Raw genomic sequence first — 21,925 nt, forward strand, 5'->3', positions numbered from 1 at the left:
TCCCAATCTGTATTGATACCAGGGGTTACCCTGACCCAGGTGCAGGACCTTGCACTTGGCCTTTTTGAACCTCATGAGGTTCACACAGGCCCACCTTTCCAGCTTGTCCAGGTCTCTTTGAATCACATCCTGTCCTTCTGGCGTATCAACTGCACCACTCAGCTTGGTGTCATCTGCAAACTTGCTGAGGGTACACTCAATCTTGCTGTCTAGGTCATTGATTAATATATTAAACAGCACTGGTCCCAGTACGGACCCCTGAGGGACACCACTCATCACCGGTCTCCATCCAGACATCGAGCCGTTGACCACTGCCCTCTGGATGAGACCATCCAACCAATTCCTTATCAATGAACAGTCCACCCATCAAATCCGTAGCTCTCCAATATCTAAGTCTTGTTTTGCAGTGGCAGCCTTTTCTTATATCTTGTTTGGCTGGGGTAGGATTGACTATGGGATCTTCTCCTTGGGCTCATGCTGGAAACGTTTTAGAGCAAGGAATGCGATGTTTTCATTAGCTCAAGTTTTTGGAAGGCTTTAGTGTTTTTTCTCTCAGTAACCCAGGCCCTGGCAAAGAGTTTTGTGTCAAGCTATGCTGATGAGGTGATGATGCCAATTGGAATGTGCATTGTACAGAAGGTTGTGGAGAGGTGCCATTTTCCTTCTAGATAAAGTATGGGAGAGGACCTCCCCTTGCTTCAGGGATGGGATTCTACACTCATCATAGAATCATAGAATGCTTTGGGTTGGAAGGGACCCCTAGGGGTCATCCAGTCCAACCCCCCTGCAGTGAGCAGGGACACTGTTAACTAGATAAGGTTGCTCAGAGCCCCATCCAACCTGGTCTTGAATGTTTCCAGGGATGGGGCCTCCACTACATCTCTGGCATGAAGGTGTTCCTGCCATTTCCCAAGCACTTATACAAGGAACAGCCTCTGAGATAGGCAGAAACATAATGAAGGGTCCAGATTACAGGAGAATAATCACCTTCGTTACAGTTAGTCATTCAGGATAATTCTTTGGTCAGAATTAGTGGCTATAATTCCAGGTTTGTGAAGGTAATTAAAACTGTAGCCTAACTAGGCCTTGGTTCCCTTATCTTCTTGCTCAGTTTGGCAAAATGAGATACGCAATGTTAATTTGCTCCAAACATGTTAAATGTGCTTTGTTTTTTGCACAGCTGGGCAGTTCCTGAATGGCTGAAGGCACTGAGCCCTCGCTGCAGTACACATGAAATGTAAAGAGACAGCTGGGTAACAGGCAGCCCATTAGGTCTTGTTGCTGTATTCTCTCCATGCACGGCAGTAATCCTACATACAAACTCCTGCATAGTGTTAGAGAGACTAGCATGCAATGCACAATTTCATCCTGGAAGGAACAGAAAGGAATAGTTCCTTGTATATAACTTTAAATGTCTTGGTTAATGTTTCACAAAAAGAGAGGAAAGAAATGAAGTAAGTAAGACTAAATTGAACTAGGAAGAACTTTTTCATGTTCTGTTATTAAAAGGGAGAAATTAAAAAGCATCCTTTCTGCAAACTGGTAAAATTATATGGTAATTTACCATGCATTATTAGGCTCAAAACAACTTGTATTATAATAAACTTTATAAAGTAGTCCTACTGGAATTCTGCCACTGTTTTAATTAACAAACTCATCATACATTTTGGTCATTTCTGTCTGTTTTATATATCAGGAAAAATGGGCTTAATCTCAAGTTGCATAACTGATGGTTGTTCTGTACAATGATTTGTAGTAAAAACAAGTAGCGGGTAGCTCCAGTCTGTTATTACTGTAAATCAAATTATTTCAGCTTGCACTCCTCTTGTTCTTGAGATCTGTATTTGCGATGAGATTTTGTTGTGCTATTTTTCCCAAAATAATTTCCAAAAGATAAGTCCGGGGGAGGGTATGAAATAATAACCAAACTGTTTACAATTACAAAAAGGTATTGGTGTTAAACCTAATGGAGAATTTCACATGCATTTAAGCTGAGCAATAGTTGCAGTTTGCAAATCAGGACAAGAATTCTCAAGCATGTTTATAAAGACTTCACTCACTACTATAAGTTTATAAATACATCCTACTCTGAGGCTGTGATGTTTTCAAACAGAGTTTACTCAAAATGTGCAATATTAGGAAGATTTTTTTTATGTTCTGTGGCTTTCAAGAACCTAGTAACAGTAGCCATTGTAAATAAACACAGTAGTGCTTATGCAGTGTTAAAGAGTATGAAATAATTTCAAATAAATACCCAATTCTATTATAAAATGAAGATAAAATTTAGATTCATATGAAGATACAGTTAAGCTCATGAAGTAAGGAGATGCAAAGCAGAGCCATGATCTTGCAGAGGATTCAGTCAAGCCAAACAGCTTTACAGACATAAGCAAGTGGACCTCTGAAAAATTTTCAAAGGTGAGACAGTTTCTTGCAGGCTTGAACCTGACCTATTTTGTTCACTGCAGTTTAAAGCATTTGAGACTGGCTGAGGCTAGAGGAAAGGTTAGTGTTTCTTAAGTGATAATATCTCGAGAGCTGCTGAGACCAACATTAAAAAGCAGACCCCTATGACAGGGGTGATCAGGCTGCAAGAGGTTTCTTTGGGAGGCCATTTCCATTTTCATCTGTCAAGTTCCTTCTGCTGCTCCTACTTCCTCACTCACTTCAGCAGTTCTAACAGGTACACAGGTTTTTCTCCTGTAATGGCTAAAACAAACTCCACAGCTTACCCTTTCTGAAGCAAACTAGTATGAATGTGTGGACCCATGGCATTAGACTGTATATATTTGGTTTATGTCGGTGTTAAAAAATAAGCGTGGGGATGCAATGACAGATAGAAATAGGTATATCAACCAGCGCAACGTGTAAAGGAAAAGCAGTTTCCTTGGATGTGCAAGACAAAAAAGTAGCATTAATGGTATGCATGCTTCTAGGCAAATTGACCATGGTTTGTTTGTTTGTTTTATTGGAGCTAAAGGGTTATTGAAGTACTCAATACAGAGAGAAGATGGTTTCCCCAGCAACTGTGCCTCCAGAAAAAGGTTTTGGCTTGTTCTCTTGCTTGTGTGTTTTACAGCATGTAACCAAACGATATCACTGGTATGAAACAGACATCTAGCCTAGTGATCTCCAGCGTGTGTCCTGTTGGCATTAGCAGCTGTGGGAGTTCAGGAGGAAAGTCCTGTTGGAAGCAGTGATTCCAGCTCTGCTCAGGTTGATGCAAGCTGACTGCCTGAGCCAAAGAGCGTGATGCAGGAGGACCAATTTTCCATTTCTGTTAAACCTCAGAGAACACAGCCCTTGGTGCTCAAACGGGCCCAATGTTGCCTACCAAGAACCAAGGGGAAGGAAATGCAAGCCCTAAGGCACTGTTTTTTCCGTAGCAGTGTAAGTCAGTCTTAGTAGTTTGTTGTAATTAAGGAAAACTCTCCTACAGTAGCACTGTGATACAATCTAGGAGATAGAAATCCTAAAGCATTTGCATTTTGAGTTAGGTATTTGGGGCACACATGATTGTACACTGAAATACTGAATATCTGTTCAGCCAAAGAGAGAACTTGGGATTATTTAAATACGGGATGTATTACCCACTCTTAGTTTTATTCATTTAGGCTATTGATTTAATAGCCCAGGCAGAATTCTCTGACTTTAAAAATTTGGTGTATTTCTAGATTAAAATGTTAAACTAGAATGAGACAAACTACACACTGTAATTTGAATTGACTGAGGGCAGGCTATTGCAAACAGATAGCAGGTGTGTTGTGCTGCTTGACTTGGTCAAGTGAGGGAGGGGCTGCATTTTCAAAGGTTGTGACTTCGGATATACAGAGTTGGTAGGCACCTATCAGTAACAGCAAATAAAATGATCTTCAATCTGTTAAGCTAGATCTTTCAAACACGGTTCTGATCAATATATTTTTAATTCCTAGGCTGGCACATTGATTTCTAGTTATATGATTATCATAGCAATTAAAGTATGAAACCTCAGTAACTCATGCCACATCCAGAAGATGGATTTTTTGTCACCAAGCAGATTGCCCAGCATGTTGATTTGAGGTACTTGTTTCCAGTGTACCTGAAGACGATGAAATCTAAAATCTTACTATGGATCTTTTAAAAAAACCACAACAAAACCAAAATAAAGCCTGACTCTGTGTCCAGGGTGTCCCAGGCTGCCTCTAGTCATGACATGAAGCAGGACAAAACTCATCGATGGAGTGAAGCTGGGTGGTTTCTGCCAAACGTATGACAGCCTTCTGTAATGCCTTCAGGACAAATGTTTGGCCTCTGTAACAACCTTATTGTAATAATGAGCTATAATGAAAAGAGAGGACAAAGAAGAATTCTTGGGGAAAATACTCAATTCAGCCACCTATTCATCACTGAAAAAGGGAAGAGTGCCTGTGTGATGCACCTAATTTGATCTGAATTGTAACAAATCCAGTTTGCCACCACAGAAACCCACTTAAAATACCTCAACTTGACTAAAATGACCAAATAGATGAACACAGAATTCTTGGTCACTTATTTTGGCTAATATCTTTTTCTGGTGCCCTCCCACTCCCAAATATGTTTTTTTTGGGGGGTGGCTTGTTTGTTTATTTGTTTGTTTTAGAGTTAGCAGCAGCAAATTGTATTTGCAGAGCTGCCAGGGAAAACTGGCTGTTTGGAAGTGCTGATGGCCTTTCCATTCCTTGACTTATTGTTAGAATGAGAGGTGGCAAGGTCTTTCTTCTCAAAGATAGTTTATCACTCTCTGCAGCTGATAATTTCTGAACCTCTTTCCACCTAGTGCATATAAACAAGAAGTACATGGGAAATACTGGACCTCTATGAGAAATGCACTCTGTTCTGCTTCCTTTGAAAAACATTTTCTGCCCTGCATAATCAAGAAGACAGCAGGGCGGAAAGAAATGGTGGAATTGAGTTCACTAGTCCCCAGTGGTATCAACTGTATTCCTTCAGTCAGTGAAGTCAGAGTTGTCCTCTGAATCTTTAACACATAAGGGTACAGTTAACCTGTTCTCATAGTCTCCCTTGTGTCAAAGCAAATCAAAGGCTTTGTCAAGACAGACGTCTAATTCCAAAGTGTAAGTCTGTACTAAGGAGTAAAATACCTGGTAAAATTAACATCTGTTAATTTGTGGGATGTCCAGGGCTCTGATTATATAAAGTTCAGGTTGCTTAAATGTCACTTGATTTGCTTGGAATAGGCAGCTGTGTCTCTGAAAACCTTTACAGTATAGCCTAAATTGTAATAAAGTGTATTGTGTATATTCTTTTTTCCCCTGTCAATTAAGTACACATTAAGAATGCCATCCTTTGCACTTACTGTTTTTTTGGTTGTCATAGACTTAATGTTATTGTTGACATTTTAGGGCTCTGAATCTCAAAGCATGTCCTTTGTTAGTTGTGTAGTCCAGTTAAAATCTAGATGGTAGCTTTTCTGTTCTGTTGTTGATGTTTTAACAGAGTTAGTCATGTATGCATGACTGAATCCATCTCCTTTCAGGTTAAATGCAACTCATATCACATCAAGGAACTGATTAACATCCCTAGTATGGGGAAAAATGACGAATTATGCTCTTTGGTAGAATTACCCTCTAATACACTGAAATTCAAGATAATCCCTTTTAATCAAGTTACATTTGAACAGATCTTTTTGTCCAAATCAGTAGGTGAGTTCTTTATAAGAACTGCATATTTATTTGTCCCATTTAAAAGAAACTAATTTTAACAATGCATATATTTATGCTTCACTGGCCTACTAAGCATTATTGTCTTGCAGTTCAGTGACTTTCCAATTTGCGTTACTCTAAGACACTAAATGGTATAGTTTTTTTCAGTGAACTCTGGCACAGTCCTTTATAAAACTTGCATATATGTACTAATAACTGCCTTACATCGCACATGTCAAGGAAGGGTGGAACACCGTTGCCTGGAATGGATATTGTGTATGCCCATGGTGTTCTGCAAGAATGGCCAAGAGAAATTAACACGTCCGTAATTAATACTTGGGTGTCTGTGGCCCAATATGTGATGGGATGACCATTTTGTTTGTGTTGATGCCCTAATCTTTCTACATGCTTTGTTAGCTGCTTGTGCCTGTAGTCTGAAGAGAGCCATAAGGTGCTTGCTGGTGTGTATGCCCTGCATAGGCTATATCTATATTTGGCGTTCTGTCTAAATTGCTACTGGAAGTGGCTTTGGGGCTGTGTTAACACCTTAAACATTACTGGAAATGCTTCGAAGAGCACAGGTTGGTACAGGACAAGTCTGTGCTGGGGACAGTTTTAGTAATTCAGCTGTAGAGATGAGAGAGTGCCAAGCTTGAAAACATACTCTATCACTGCTTAATTTATTAGTATAGACTTAATTTTGTAACTTTCTCATTGGCCTGACAGGCAGATTATGGAATTGTTCTACCCCAAAAGAAATACAGTCTTCTCCACCAGCTTATGGGTAGGTTTAGGGAGTAGAGGCAAGACAGTCCCGATATTTTTCTCATTGTTCTTTACCTTTTTTGATTACATCATTTGACTGACTTATTTAATGAACTGCTTTAGTGTGTGTAACATGCAATACAATGGCTAGCTAATGTGAAAAGATAAGGTTCAACTACAGTTACAAGAGTTATTGATATCTTCTAGTATTCAAGACATAAATTAGGGTGCTTTTTTGTGACTAATCCAAGCCGTGCTGATGGTAGAACTTAGTATATTTATGATTAAGTAGATCCTGGAAAGAAGCAGAAGACTAAATACTTGAGGTTTTGAATAGTCCCTTGGAACTTCCGCAAAGAGGGGAAGACTCCTTCTGCCCTGTAGAGTATTAATGTTTGAGTATAACCTGTTCTTCCTCTTAAATTTTCTAATGGTATTGTGCAGAGCTGACATATCAAGCTCATAGAGTTTAGCCAGGTTGTTCCAAACCTTTATCAACAACTCAGATAGATAGTTTTTATCCAGATAAGGTCATTTGTATTATACAGTGTTTTCTATTTTCTTCCCCATCTTTCCATGAATCAGAAGATGAAGGTATTATAGTAGGGTTCTTCCTTTGCATTCTTAATTGATTTTTGCAATCATCTTATAGGATGGACAGCCTACCAGGGAAACAAAGAAAGAAAAGGAAGGCAAAGCTTCTTTGAGGTATTTATAAAAGTTATTAGTCCATAGCTATAACAAATTAAAGGAAGTGTTTAAACTTAGGTGAAACTCTGAATAACTTTATAAAATTATGAAGTAGGTAATATATTTAAAGATCAAAACCTTAAGCAACAAGCACAACTACTTGTCTTCTATTTATTTGCAAAGTGCATACCAAATAACTTCCCCTAGAATTTTAGGGGAAAAAAAAACGAAAATGTCATTATTCTCTTTGAATAAATTTACAACTGGAGAAAGGGTCTCGTAGTACCATTTGCCTCCTGTGGAACTATTAAAAATTCTGTTCAGTTTCTCCCCCGAAGGTAACAATAGTATGTTTTTCATCTGGTTTAGCTCTCTCATTATCTCTATTCCTACCATTCTCTAATCCATACTCTTTATTTTTTTAATTCATAACAAGAATTATAGTTTTATGGATGTTCAGGTCTATCTAAAACTATCCCTGGGTATGAATCCTGGGTGATATTTTTGGTAGTTTTTTGTTGGCTTTTTTGTGTCTGTAATTGGGTACAATTGACTGATCCTGACTTGATCACCAGGAGCCTGGGAATTCTCTCCCTTTTTGTTTCCCAGAGATTTAGAGGAAGGAGTAATGAAGCAAATCTAGGGTTTACAGCCCACATGCAAAGCCAGGCAATAACATAAGCTTGATCCCTTGTAACAACTAGCAAGTCTGAAGGGCTGTGGAGCATCCGTCAGGTACAGACAGTTGGATAGTGCCAGCCTCTTTCCAGAGGCACGTGGCTCTGCAGAGTGGCAAATTAAGCACCTGCCTCATTCCTGTATCTACTCTGTTCCTTCTAGGGTAGTTATTTGCCCATTGCTTGTAGATCTGCCATTGAAAGTTGAAGTATCGCAGGACCACCACTATTGTTCAGTTTTCAGAAGGGTGTGAGAATCTGTACAGAAGTTATTTCCTGGGTGTTTGTTTTTTTTCTCTGAAAAACAGTAGAGGTCTGCAGGAGTGTATTGTTGAATCTTGCATTACTTCTGCACGTCAGGAATTGAAATACAGTGGGAGGCCTGTGGTTGTGCTGCATGAAGCATGTAAGTGACCCCCTGCAGGTTTCAGAACAATTGTTAAAAATGCAAGCTGCACTCTGCACATACTCCTCACCCATCACATGGTATTTAAACAGCAACTAAGGAGAAGTATGTGAAAGTCCTTGAATGAATCCAGTCTCTTGTTTTTGCCAGTTCTGTTTTATAGTCTTTCAGATAAGGTTAGGATAAGCATCCAGGTAGTGGGCTCCTGTGACTGAGTGGGTAAAAAAAAGCATTTTGCAATGCCATTGGTTGCAATTCTCCTGTAAATGTGCAATTATTCATCTTTCCAACATTTGGAGTTTCTATAATTTACATCTGGGGGTGAGATTACTTTGTGCTATAAAGCACAAAGGTTAGTAAAGAAGACTTTTCCTTCCAAACCTTAAAAAAGTGTATTTAAATCATGCTTTATTTTTGGTCTTTAACTACTGCAAGAATCTGAGAATCTCAGAAATGTCAAGCCCCTAAAGGATGCCATTGTATCCTTTTAGGCAAGGGGTTCCCAAATACACTGACCGTGTTTGAAAATGTTTTCCTAAAGCAAAGGTTGAAATTCTGCTACCTTTACCTCTGGAGTTCCAACCCAGTTGGGCATTTAATGCAAGAGTTCTCAGTTGAGGGAGGCTGACAAAATCTGGCCTGTGATGATTATGATTGAACATGGCAATCAGCTCAACCCAAACCCTTTGCGTCCTGATCTCGCAGTGATTCTCAAGAATGTGCTCAGCTCAAAGAACTGCATTCAGACCTTGGAGTCTGGCCCTGAGGAATTCTCAAATCATGTGAATCAAGGAAAAACAAAATTAAAAAAAAATTGAGAAATCTACCATGTTGGGGAAGAAAAATAGGTTTTATTGGAAAAATATTTCTAAACTTTATTGATTTTTCTTTTGTCACTTAAGCTTTAACTGGAATTCAGCATTTGTTTAGTCAAATCATAGGATTTCATATGACCTTTAGGTTTTCTTATCCACAAACCAACTCAGAAAACAGTCCTCTTCAGAGATCAGCCCCTCGAACTAGTCTAGTCAAATCAAGAGATCACCTCTTGGGAATTTAAGCTAAGAGATTCTCTCTGTTCAGATTCTTTGGCAACATTTGAACATACTGAAAAAAATCCTAAATATCCAAATTAAGAGTTATTGGAATAAATGGCTCATAGTTGAGGTAACTTATTTATTAAGACTTTTAGATGGAAAATGAAAGCATAAATTAGTCATATTGCCAGTAAAGTTATTCCTTGTCACAGAGCAGAGCCTTTCCGTTTCTCTTCTCCCCTAAACCACTAATGAACACTGTAGCTGTAGAAGCAGCACAAACATTGTGCTCCCTCAGTTTGTACTTTTGGCAGTTCGTAATACATCAGTGTCTGCACTGTCAGATTCTGCTTCAGATCAGATGGCCATGGATCTGGCACTAGGACAAATATGTTTAAATCTCACACAGCCCAAAGAAGTGGGAAAGTCTCTGCAGGTTGAGGTATGAATACAGCCCTTTCTTCAGCCAGGTGTTTTGCAATTAGAAGGTTTTGCTAAAATTACTGGCATGATCCCGGTTGCAAATAGTCTCTGTTTCCTCTCTGTACTGGTAAGGTACTACTCCCAGTGTATAAACAAGTGGTGATTCATTACCACAATGACATAGAACAACAGATGACCTTGCATATTATGAATGGGTTATTCTTCTACTTCAGTTATGGTAATGAATCATTTCCCTCTTGCACTCCTCCCTTCACTTCTACTTGAATACTTTTCTTATTATTCAGAATTCTCTTCTTGAAAGAACAGTTGTCCCTGGAGGTCAAGAGGGGAAGGATCCTTACTCGGAGAAAAGACAGAGGAACACAACTGAGCTGAGTTATCAGGCAGCCTCCTGGTTATCAGTGCCTCTATTTACTGTTTTACATTGGACCATACTTTCCTCTTAACAGTTTGTGTCCTCCTGACATGAAGTATGTTTCATGTGTGCAAGCATAACTTGTACATGAAAAGTTGCATATCAGTGGTAAACACCTGAGTTAGCTGACTTTTAAATACTAAACCATTGTGTTCTAGCTGAAACTGTTAATGAAAAGACTACTGAAAAGACTGTTGGTGGAAGTTGGCAATTGCAACAGTCCTGTTCCTAGAAGTACAATGTCTGATATTAACAATGGCTTTGTAGGTCTGAACACTCCCTTTGGCAGAGGGATATGTGCAGTATACTACCCAGCTAAGTAATTTCTGAAGCATCGGTTTACACACCTAAACTGTTTATTTACTGCTTAGACTTGAAGTGAGAGGACTGGAAACTGACTGACATTCTTCAAATGCTTAATAACTTGCTGCAAAAGAAAGAGAATATTTCTGAGTCCATGGTAGATAAGACAAAAGTAAAAGGCTTAAATTGTAGTAAAGGAGGTTTAAGCTAGACATCAGGAGAAAAAAAAAATCTTCCTAAAGATAAGGATGAATTAATCACAGAAATAGACTGCCTAGAGGTTTTAGAGCACCAGTCACTGAATGTTTTTTAAGAGCATTTAGACAAACCTTGGCAGAGATGCAGCTGATCCTGCCTCAGGGCAGATAGATGGACTTAATAACCTCATGAGCTCTTTCCTAGCCTAAGCTCTGTAATTCCATCACTTCTTAAAGTCACACCAGAACTGTGTGGCAAAACAGGGAACCACACCTTCTGCACCAACTCCTGCTACCATTACTGCTAAATGATCCTTCCTTTCTTAGGAATGGCTTCAAAAGGCCGAATGTGCTTATTTACTTTGGTCAAGATACTGTGTTATGCCTTACTTTCCTAGTGCTTACATTTCCCCTGGGCAGAAAATTACTTTTAGTCAGAAGGCCAGCATAATGTTTCGCTTATATCCTGCATAGGATCTCTGCAGCTGGAGTCAAGAATAGTACATCTGCATGGGTAAAGGTAGACAAAGATCCCTCCTTACTGCTACACTAGAATATGCCAGTTATGAGCTGCAATACCAGTAGGCAAAGAGAAAGTTGTGATCTCTGCTTCTGCAGATACACCAGCTCTAATATTTCATACAAGTACGGATTGTAGTTAGTTGTCTGCACCAGAAATGAATTAACGGCCAAGGGGCTATGTAGGTCAGCACCATACGTCATGCTGGCACTATGGATTTGGTCACTGTATCTTTTATACAGGCTTCCTAAACAATGAAGGACACGTGAGTTGTCATCATGCCAACTTAAAAAAACATTAGATTCTAAATAAAATGGTTATCCTGACTTCCTTTTGCTGGCTGACTCTTCTCCATATTCTCATGAGTAATTAAAAGAAAAACAAACCCACAACTTAACAAAAACAATAAAGCACATAATCACATGGCTGTACAAAATGAGTTCTGTAAGATTTGACAATGCTGCAGATACACTCAAGCTTTCCTGAGGTAGGATCCAGCTGAGGGGTTTCTCTGAGTCCTTCACTGAACCTCATTCATATTTTTGCATTTCTGTTTATTTCATATTGATATTTATGTTACTGCAACTACGTGCATGTAGACCCTGAGAAGAATCAGGTGCATCTGAAATTAAATACGCTGTTGTTGTATTTTAACTGCTGGTAATAAAAATTATAGTGATTTGTTGTAAATGTGGGTGAGAATCTGTCTATAAAAGATCATAATTGCATAATATAATGCAAAAATTAGAAGGAAAAAAACCAGTTTCTCTTTTCCACATTTCATAAATATGAGGTAAAGGTCATGGATTTATGTTGTACATATTGAAAACATTTTTCCAGAGTACAGGATATCATTCTAAGCAGTTTAAACATGTGGCTACATAAATCGATGAAATTCTTCTGAGAGAAGATTAGATGTAACAATTTTTTACTTTTCAAATCTCATGTGCAGCCTTTTCAAGCAAAAGAGTCTATTTAAATCAATGGGACTTCTTGCATTACAGGATTGCTCTGGAGAGAAGTACATGATGAACCTGAAGAGAACAGACTAAACAAATACTACTTTCATTGCCATCACTAGGTCCAAATTCACCTTGCAATGGTTTTGCCATCATCTAAAGGTTTCTGTGCTCATATTGAGAGCCTCTAGGCAGCTGCTAAACCTGAGATATGTGACAGAGAGTTAGACCAGTGGGTGGACTCAGTCAGAAAAGTCTTTATCTGGTGATATGTATAGTTTCCTAAAATATCTGCATCACAGCTTAGAGTCAACAAATCCTTAAGAGAGAAATTTTAATGTGTTCAGATAAACAGAAAAAAAAAAAAGGCAATCTGTCCTCATGACATCTCATCATAATCAATAAAAGGCAGCCTTCGACCCTGCCATTCATTTGTCTCTTTTTCTCATGAAGAGGGATTGATGGAAGAAATTACAGACCAGACTGAAATTATTGATACCATCATGTTTTTTCTTCAAGGTCATATTCACAGATATCTGAAGGAAGAAAAAAGTTAATTAAAAAAAATGAATATGAGAGAAGTCCCAAAGATGAAGCTAGGAAAGCCTAATATAATGCAAAATTACGAGAGAACATGGAAATATCTCAAATTCTGCTTTGACTTGCACCCCAGAAAAGCAAAATGATGTAGTGGAACATGAGTGGCAGGTTTGTCCCTAGACATAGAGTTTATTTCAGCTGAGAAAAACATATATAAATATTATATAAGAGTTCAAGAAAGAATAGGAAGTTGTATTGGTTTTTTTCCTTTTTCCTTAAGCTGCATTTTGTGCTCTGTAGCAAAGGAGTACCTTCAAAAGAGAAACATGATCTAACAAGCATGGAATCAGTTTAAAAATGAACTTGAGTCATAGCTTCAGTTTTAATAGGGTTCTGATTTAAAGTAATTTGACATTTTCTGTGTTTCCAGATGAAACATAAATACAAAATGTTATGAGATGCAGAAGAAGATTGACCATAGGTGCGTCAACCAGATATCTGCTACGTTTTGGAGGTTTCACAGTGCTCACCCATCTCCCACTTAGAGCTAAGCAACACTTAATACATGCATTCCTTACAGTAACTTGTTAAATATTCAAACTCTCTCTTTGGTTTTCAAATGCTCTGTACTTCCTCCAACTTCTATGACCCCCTCCATCAGTTCCCAAACCCATGTTTTCATCTCTTTTGTACTTCCACTTTCATCATTCTTTTTGTGGATCAAATATTCACCCAGTCACCTGACTTTTGTCAGATGAGGAGTTCATTACTCACAGGATCTGAAAAGTATGCAAACTCCAAATGTTGACCATGGTATGGGTAAATTGAAAAACTTCAGAAGATGTGCATGACTGGGTGGATGACAGTTGGAGAGGGTGCTGGGTTAGGAAAAGAGCATGGCAGAGCAATGGCCAACAGATCCATCCTCTTATTTTTCTCCCATGATGGAATGCAAGACACTGCGGCTCGGAAGAGTTTCATATAGAGTATTTCATTATAGAGTCATTGGTCATGTAGAGTACTTGTGGCTCTGCCAAGCCTCTAGGAAGATAATCCCTGATGGTTATACCACTAATCTTCTGCAGACCAAGTGTTAATGTAGGAACATGAAATGCATGGGGAAAAAAAGCACATTATTGTGACAAAAGAATTGGAAAAATCTGAAGTAGATAAATATAGACTCAGAGCTGCAGTGGCATAATAGGTGTCATTCTAGAATGATGAACAGCTACTTGGGGTGCTGCTTAAGCTTAGAAAAATCAGAAGAAACTTGCATTGTGTTTGTCATATCCAAGAGGAGATCAAAGTATATGCTTGGATGTAATCCAATCAGCAATAAAATCATTACAGTTCTTTTTCTAGCAAATCCAGTCAATATGTCGATCATAAGGATTAACACTCCTACGACAGCAGATGACAAAGATGCAGTGATGATTTCTATCAACAGCTCGAAGCGACATTCATTAAAAATGAAGCAAAGCTATCACCCTTGCAATGGGGACCTAACTGTGAAAGTTTGGCTGTCGGGTGTATAAACTCTCCAAAAGAAGTAATGGGAAATGACTGCTCGTTTTGGTTTACTGAATGGAAGAGGCATCTGGTTGAACTTTGTTGCTTTCACATTCATTCATTCTTCATTTAACACCTGAAGTGAATGTCCACAATATTTGTATGGATGGGTATGGCATCACGACTAAGAGCCAAGTGATGCTGAAGGATGAATATGTAGCAAGCAAAGAACACCCTGAGTCAGAAAAACAATTGTTGGCTTTTAGAACATCAAAAGATAGATATTCAGCAGCCCCTTGCTTCTTGTCCAGAGGCAGAAAAATCTATGGGATGTCTATCCAGAAGAGGTGGGTGTTATTGGCATGCAGGAGTAGTCAGTTAACCCAAACGGGCTATGGAATAAGACTGCCACGTACAAGCTACCAATAAATGCATCCTGATAAGTTAGTATTGGGATCTGAACATCCGTGAACAGCAGCAAGCAACCATGAATAGTGGGGTTTTTTCATTAGGTGGTGTGTAAAATAGTAACATGCTGCCCAGAATTTTTCAATGTGTATAAAAAATTTGCTTTGAGAGAAGTTCTGAAAGGATTTGCAAACTAAAAAGGAATGGCATGTCCCACCCCCCATGCCCCGGGGGAACAAGTCAGATGTGCCAATGAGATAACAAGGCAAGCTGCAGCAGGCATTGCAGGCAGCAAATGCTGGAGTTAGTGAAAACCACATTAAGGACCTTAATGTGGGAAGGAATGAAATGCCTGTACACTGACTCAGTTACCACAGATAGGATGCAAGCAAATATTACCTAGTGATCAACTGCAGAAGCAACAGATAAATTCAGTTATCTGGAAACTTTTATATCCAACCACAAAGATATTCAAAGGGAAATGGAGGCAGTATTCCGATTCAGCTGCATCTTCTCACAGAGAAAAGCATGAGAAACCCTAGAAACATTTAGAAAAGTACAAAGGTTCAACAGGTGAAAAGCTTAATTTTTTTTCAATACTGGCTTGTAGAAGCAAATTGTAGGAAAATAAGCCTGATCACAGAAAGAGAGCTGAGATGTGTAGGCTTTATGCATACTGTAGATAGAAAAGAATAAAAATGCTTGTTAGAATATTGAAAGATAGAAGTCATCTCCTGTAAGAAATCAGCAGAAGCAAATTGGGTATCTTGGTCCTTAAACATAAAGAAGAGAGAATGAGAGATTTACAAAGGAGGAAATGACTGTGCTTTGTACCAGATGGGAACAACTACAATGATATGGAAAGGTGGGGTGTACCGTACTGTACTCTGCATTTTAACAATGCATTCTCTCAAGAAGGCTTCGAAAAATTGTCAGAAATGTTCCCAGCCAAATCCATTGCTTTTTCTTTTACTGTTCAGTCAGAGTTGACCAGTCCTGAATTCTCTTGCATTTCTTGTGAGCCCCTCAGTGACTTGCTTTAAATGTCAGCTTAAAAACTGCTGTTTACAGATGAGCCTTCTCTGAGCAAGACACATAGCAAAATAGACCATATGGTGGTCTGTAAGCAAATGGATGTAAGAAAAGCAACTTATTGCAACTTTGGTCATTTGGAACAATAAAAGGTTAATGAGAGTTCTGTTTAAGACTTTTTTTCAACACATTTTAAGTCCAAGGCAATGAAGAAAAGAAAAGCAGATAAAAGCTTATTCTTCACCTAATTTTCTCCCTATTGTACATGGATCAATACTTTGTTAGCTTAGCCTGTGTTCCAGGCATATCTTCTAAAACACCAGCAAAAGTACTGCCACCAGCAGTATCTGCACATAATTTATGTAGAACTCATTCCAAATTACTTAGGCTGGTACTAGAAGGAAGTATTAATGTCATTACTGTGCAGTATCCACCTTTTGGCAACTGTCCTCCCTAAGAAGATCAGGTTAGTTATATGCTACATGATTCCAATGAAGTAGTACTGAGAGACAAACAGTACTTAGCCTTAATATGGATAAATCTTCTGTAATTTTAGATCTTTGAAATCCAGTTATTCTGTATTTTTTACCTCACTGCTTTCACAGCCTTTCTATATTACCCACTTGTATTTTCTGAGTCATTCCTACAGTAATTGAAAACTAGCTTTGCTTATTTGATGGAAAATCTAGACAGATTGAAATATGGCACATTGTGTCTCTGCTCTTATGACCAAACTTTGAACAACAGCCATGCAGTTTATCATGCTCGTTACATTTTATTGTGTCTACAGCCATGCAATTCTTTTCTTCAAGACTTATTACTTTAGAAGAAAATGTAGGTTATCTAACAGTTTCCTGGACCATTTGCAAATACCAGGTTGCAAAATACTGTATGTAAGTGCAAGGAACGACAAAGATATCTGCACTCAGAACAACAGATTTATTAGGACAACTGGACTTTTCCCCTTTTTTTCTTCCCCCCAAAAAACCCCCCCCCCCCCAACTGCCTATTCTAATTCTGACTCCTGCAGTATCTCCATCCACCCTTTCTATCTTTGATGTATTTAATTGTAGTGTTTCCCTCCTGTTGATGCACAGACTGGTCAGTATGTTATCAAGATAATGTTTGGCTTTGTTCTATATGTTTCAGTTAAAGCTGACCCCATATTCATTGCTTATGATCTGATTTAGATCATTACTGTTATTTTTCTTTAATACAAACTGTTTTCATGCTGCAAGGAAGAAATTTGGAGATTGGCATTCTCCCTTCCAATCCTTGTTTTCTACATTCTAAATTGCAGGTTTTGTGCTGATATTACAGACATGGTTGGAAAAGGCTTCGTGGTCTTCAGAACCTAATGCAGGAGATTAATTCTCTGCCCCTTCCTTTTCCATTTATAATTTTTGCAGTCTCTGAAATACAACACAGCTTTGCAGTTGTGCTGATGCTGTTCAGCCTCTCCTCTTGTGTATTTTATAGGGAAGAAACCCAAGTGCTTTTGCTGGATTTATTCTTAAACAATTAAGAACAACATAAGACCAGAAAAGGGAAAAAAAAGATTATATTTGATGAGCAGATCAAATGCACAAAATGATAACTTGGGGTTTATCCAAAGGACATTTTCCTTTATCCACACATGCTTTTTCTCCTTGTTGCTGTCATGATTGATTAGTGAAGCACCAAACAATCCATGTAATTATTCACCAACTGCAGACCATCTGGAGTTAGGAATTTGCAGTCTCTTTCTAGAAATGTATCTGCACTGGGTTTGCTGTATGCTTTTGAGCCTAGTACTTAATCACCACATGTGGGAGGTGTTAACTAGGGAATTGCCTTTCCAGTCTAACTACGTTATCATTTATATTGTGCTGTAAATGTCTATAACATTTAAGACGCTTTACAAAGGGTTAGAAGTGCAACACACATAACAGCTCGTACCCCAAAGAGTGTAGAGTTTAAGTGCACAAGTGGGTACCATAAAATAAAAGGCAAATGATGAAGGGAGAGTGGCTGCTAGAGAGGTAAAGGAACAGATGTCAGAAATTTTTTGGAGGAGGAGGTGAGTGAGGAGGAGGGAAGCTGTTCCCATGTGAAAGATGATCTAAAATGGGGAGTGGGCGAAGGAAACAACTTGGAGTTTCTTATAAGTATGTCTGCTGTCCTATCAAGAAGTGTTTGCGCTTTTGAAAGCATAGCTAAATTTGTCAGGAAAAATAAACCTTTTTAAACACACTAGCGTAAAAAGAAACATAAAACCCCTGCCCATTGCATGTTCTAGACATACTATGCATTACAAAAGTAACTCTGTCACCAAAATAATGCACGTCTTGCAACCAAAATCTCTCCAAAACCTCATCAACTCATCATAAACCACATCTCTTCTCCTCCAGAGACCAGGCAAAACAACCCACCCTGAAGAAGGACCTGAAGGTCAACAGCTTGGACAGGAAGGTCAACAGGCTGGCTTTGTGGACGTGAGGTGGGAAGGCAGGAGGCTTGTTCCTCAGCTGGGGATAACACAATGGGTGTCAGACTCTGGCCATCTTCCAGTTAAACCAGGGATTGCCCACATTTTTCACTGTGCTGCTTCACATACACCCATTGATGACTGGGAATGACACACCTTCACAATATGGTCTTTTTGGTTGAGACTTTAGAAATTGATTGTTTCAAGATCCAGCAGAGACAGCTCTATCATTATTGTTGAAGCTACAAATATGTGTTCATAAGGAATCATTAAATATGAAGAGACGTCTGTGTTTGTGATAATGTCTCCTGCTTCGTGCACTAGTTAGCTTCTGCAGAGCCAGTTTCTACAGCTCTTATGACACATACAATGAGGCTATTGTCTGTATCGGCTGAATTAACAAAAGCCAACTCATTTATCAGTATGTCTGTATCTGGCCCTTTTTCCAAGACACAACAACAGCTTTATTTTAAAAAGAGGGGAAATGGATAGATTTATTGCATATGGAGTTTCCCTCCAAGGGCATGCCACAATGCAAACATAGGGGCTGCATTATGCTAATAAACATTATAATGCCATGACCTGTTCTCTGGCATGTCATAGCTTACAACTATATGACTAAGGTCTTCTCCTGGTATAGTCTGTCCTTGCTACTTATGGAAAATGGACCTTGTCCTACTGCTGAGCCATGCTGTGGCATTGTCTGGAGGACCACTAATTGGTATGGACCAAATTCATGCCAGGCAGCATGCTAACAATTAAAAAATATAAATAATCATGATCTAGTGCTGAAATTCATGCCCTGTTTAGACACACAGTACACTTCTATGGACATAGCAACAACATCTAGCCAATTCAGAACCATTTTTAGACAGCAGATAATGGCCAGAAAGCCTCTCTAACACACCAGACTTTCTCTGATTTCTCACAAACTGTACCTGAGGAATAGGAGCCTTGGAGCAGGCTGGAATGCTCCATCTGCTATTGGGATGTCAGCTACTACACATGTTTTGCCCCACTGATTTTTTCTGGTTCTCTCCTTCATTCACTGTGATGCAGTTTAATCTTATCCTTAAATAATTTGTCATCCCTGCCCGGCTTATAGCATCTTGAGTTTGTTCTTAACAATCTCCATCCTGTACCAAATTAACTAAAAATAGGCACTAACATTAATCTCAGATCCCTGTGGAATCAGTTTTGATGCTGGGCCACAGATGGTTACTTAGTGAACTGATTTTTGTAACCAGTTGCATACAGCAAATGAAGGGGCAGGAAAATTAGGTGAGGAATGATTCTCTCTGCTGATCTTGTAATTAAGAAAACGTAAGAAGCAGTAAATATCACCAAAGTTGTCATCTAGACTTAGCAATGTTTTACATTCTATCACACTTATTCCCATTCTGTCTCTCTGAGCAGGCAGCTGCTAGACTTAACTACAGTAAGATAATGTCAGAAAACAGACGCAAAATATTTTGATCTGGGGACAGCAGAGCTGTGGGTGGTGTAAACTGTGGCCTCCTTGTAGATCAGAGACGAACCAGGAAGAACTTTTAGAAGAGTGAGAAGCTAAACTATGCTGTTACCAGATCAATGTGCTATCCTTGCTTAAGTCAATAGGAGGTTCATCATAGTCTCCGGTGGAGTCAGAATTTCCTTCTCAGTATTTAAAACTCTACCAGATTAACAGAAAAAGACTCAAAAAATCACTTGCTGCACATTTTTGGAGACTATATATAGTTGGTGTATCCCACCTAGCCACATCGCAGCTGCATGTTGGGTAAGACTCAAACATTCATTAGTTTCTCTACTCCTGGGTGCCTTGGTTTTTACTAAGTGGGAATATTGGCATATGGAATGGATAGAAATCCTGGTTTGCTCTGATCTTGTCTCTAGTCTGGATGATCACAGGACACCTGAGAACATCATGGCACATGTCCACACCTCACTTCAGGTGCAGCCTAAGAAAATCTCTGTCTTCAGAATGAAAGAGCTAGATGGAGAATCACAGAATCACAGAATGGCAAGGGTTGGAAGGGAGAAGCCCATGTACTTCCAGTAACAATTGAGTCTTTTTACCTGGAGATACTGCTGTTTCATAATTGGTCTAATAATGCTCATTGTCTTAGATGCCACAGGAAGGTATTCATTCAACGCATTAGGAAAGTGCTTTAACCAGGCTGAAGAGCAAATAGTAGAATGACGTGCAGTAGAAAGATAGTGGGAACCATGTGGTGATTCAGACCATTCTTCCTTTGTACTTCATACAATTTTTTCTTTAAACTAACACAGGTCCAGCATGAAAAGGAAAGAGGGGAAAGAGAATTTAGAAGTCCCATATGCCAGGGAAACAGACCACTGTTGGTGCCATATCTGGGTTGTGTGTCTGCCAAGTTGTAAGAAAAAGGATTTTATAACCAGCTCTACGAAACCCATGTTTTAGAGGAAACCTTCATTACAAGCAAATGAGGTAATGAGGGGGAAATGCCCTCATGTTTTCCAGAAGCAGCCAGCACAGTCCTTAAAGTAAATCCCATAACTTGATCTTACTCATTCATAAAGGAGAATTTTTCTTCCCAGCATGCAGTAGTATCCCTGGGAAGAAAGAAGAGTTTGTAAGCCGACCTGGCGTCAGTAGGCCTATACTGCATCTTTTGTGTACCCAGTGAGCTATACGGTCACCTCTGCAAGTCACAATGAAGCTGTATGACCAATGACATTTTATCTGTGCAGCCTCTTTTTGGAGTCTGTAGTTTTCTGTGCCTTGCTGACTGAGACACATCAGAGATGATTTCATGAATAAGGGGGCAAGGAAAGTAAGGAAACATTTTTAGATTGGCTCATTTTCCTGCTACAGTCTAAACCAAGAGTAGTTATCAAATTAATTCATAAACACCACCAGCCACTGGCAGTTCTTTGTTGCTTCCAGATTAAACAGAATTCAGACCAATGATCAAGAGGCAAAGGATCTCTCACTCATTAGCAACCCTGTGAGCCGTCAGTTCCTCAGGAGCACTAGGTTTTATAAGAATGTCAGGAAATATGCAGTAGTTGTGGCATAGTGTATGCTTAAAATGTTAATGACCTTTCTAGCTTAAATGTCTTTGAGTTACTGTAATTAGACAGCAGAAGACTTTTTAAAGATGCATTCCTGGAGCAAATTAAACACCGTTTCTGTTACATGTCATTCTTCAAAGACAGCATTTGAAATACGTATGTGAAGTGTAGCATCTGAACACTGTTTAGTTTACCCCAGACTTCACTGTAGCATCCTCCCCTGAATTTAATAAGGCTACATTAGAATGAGCAGTGCCCAGGGTAACCTGAGTCAATGAAAAGCAATTTAATTTGGTTTATGGAAGAGGCACATTGTGTCTCTCTGGGAGAGACCCTTAAGAGACAGTCCTGAAGGGCAAAGGGGCTCAGGAAGGCTGGGCATTCTTCAAGGAAGAAGTCTTAAAGGCACAGGAGCAGGCTGTCCCCATGTGCCGTAAGACAAATAGGTGGGGAAGATGACCAGCCTGGCTGAACAGAGGTCTTTTACGGAGACTCAGGAAAAAAAGGAGAGTATACCAGCTCTGGAAGAAGGGGCAGGCAACCCAAGAAGAGTACAGGGATCTTGTCAGGTCATGCAGAGAGAAAATTAGAAAGGCAAAAGCCCAATTAGAACTCAACCTGGGCGCTGTTGTAAGAGATAATAAGAAAAGTTTTTATAAATACGTTAACAGCAAAAAGAGAGCCAGGGAGAACCTCCATCCTCTAGTGGATGCAAGGGGGAACATTGCCACTAAAGATGAGGAAAAGGCTGAGATACTTAACGCCTTCTTTGCCTCGGTCTTTAATGGCCCAATGAGTTATCCCCAGGGTACCCAGCCTCC

General features: G+C 39.2%; 1 protein-coding gene across 1 annotated transcript in view; it reads right to left on the reverse strand.

Annotated features, from left to right (window-relative positions):
• Window positions 1-11,338, reverse strand: part of BANK1 (B cell scaffold protein with ankyrin repeats 1) — a 186,472-nt gene extending 175,134 nt beyond the window's left edge. The window contains 1 exon segment of the mRNA XM_035890347.1: window positions 11,195-11,338. Coding sequence (XP_035746240.1) covers window positions 11,195-11,338 — 144 coding nt within the window.
• Between the last annotated feature and the right edge of the window lie 10,587 nt (window positions 11,339-21,925).

The sequence above is a fragment of the Egretta garzetta genome, unplaced genomic scaffold (genome assembly GCF_000687185.1).
Source record: "Egretta garzetta isolate BGI_Z169 unplaced genomic scaffold, ASM68718v1 scaffold72, whole genome shotgun sequence".
NCBI classification, from domain to species: domain Eukaryota; kingdom Metazoa; phylum Chordata; class Aves; order Pelecaniformes; family Ardeidae; genus Egretta; species Egretta garzetta.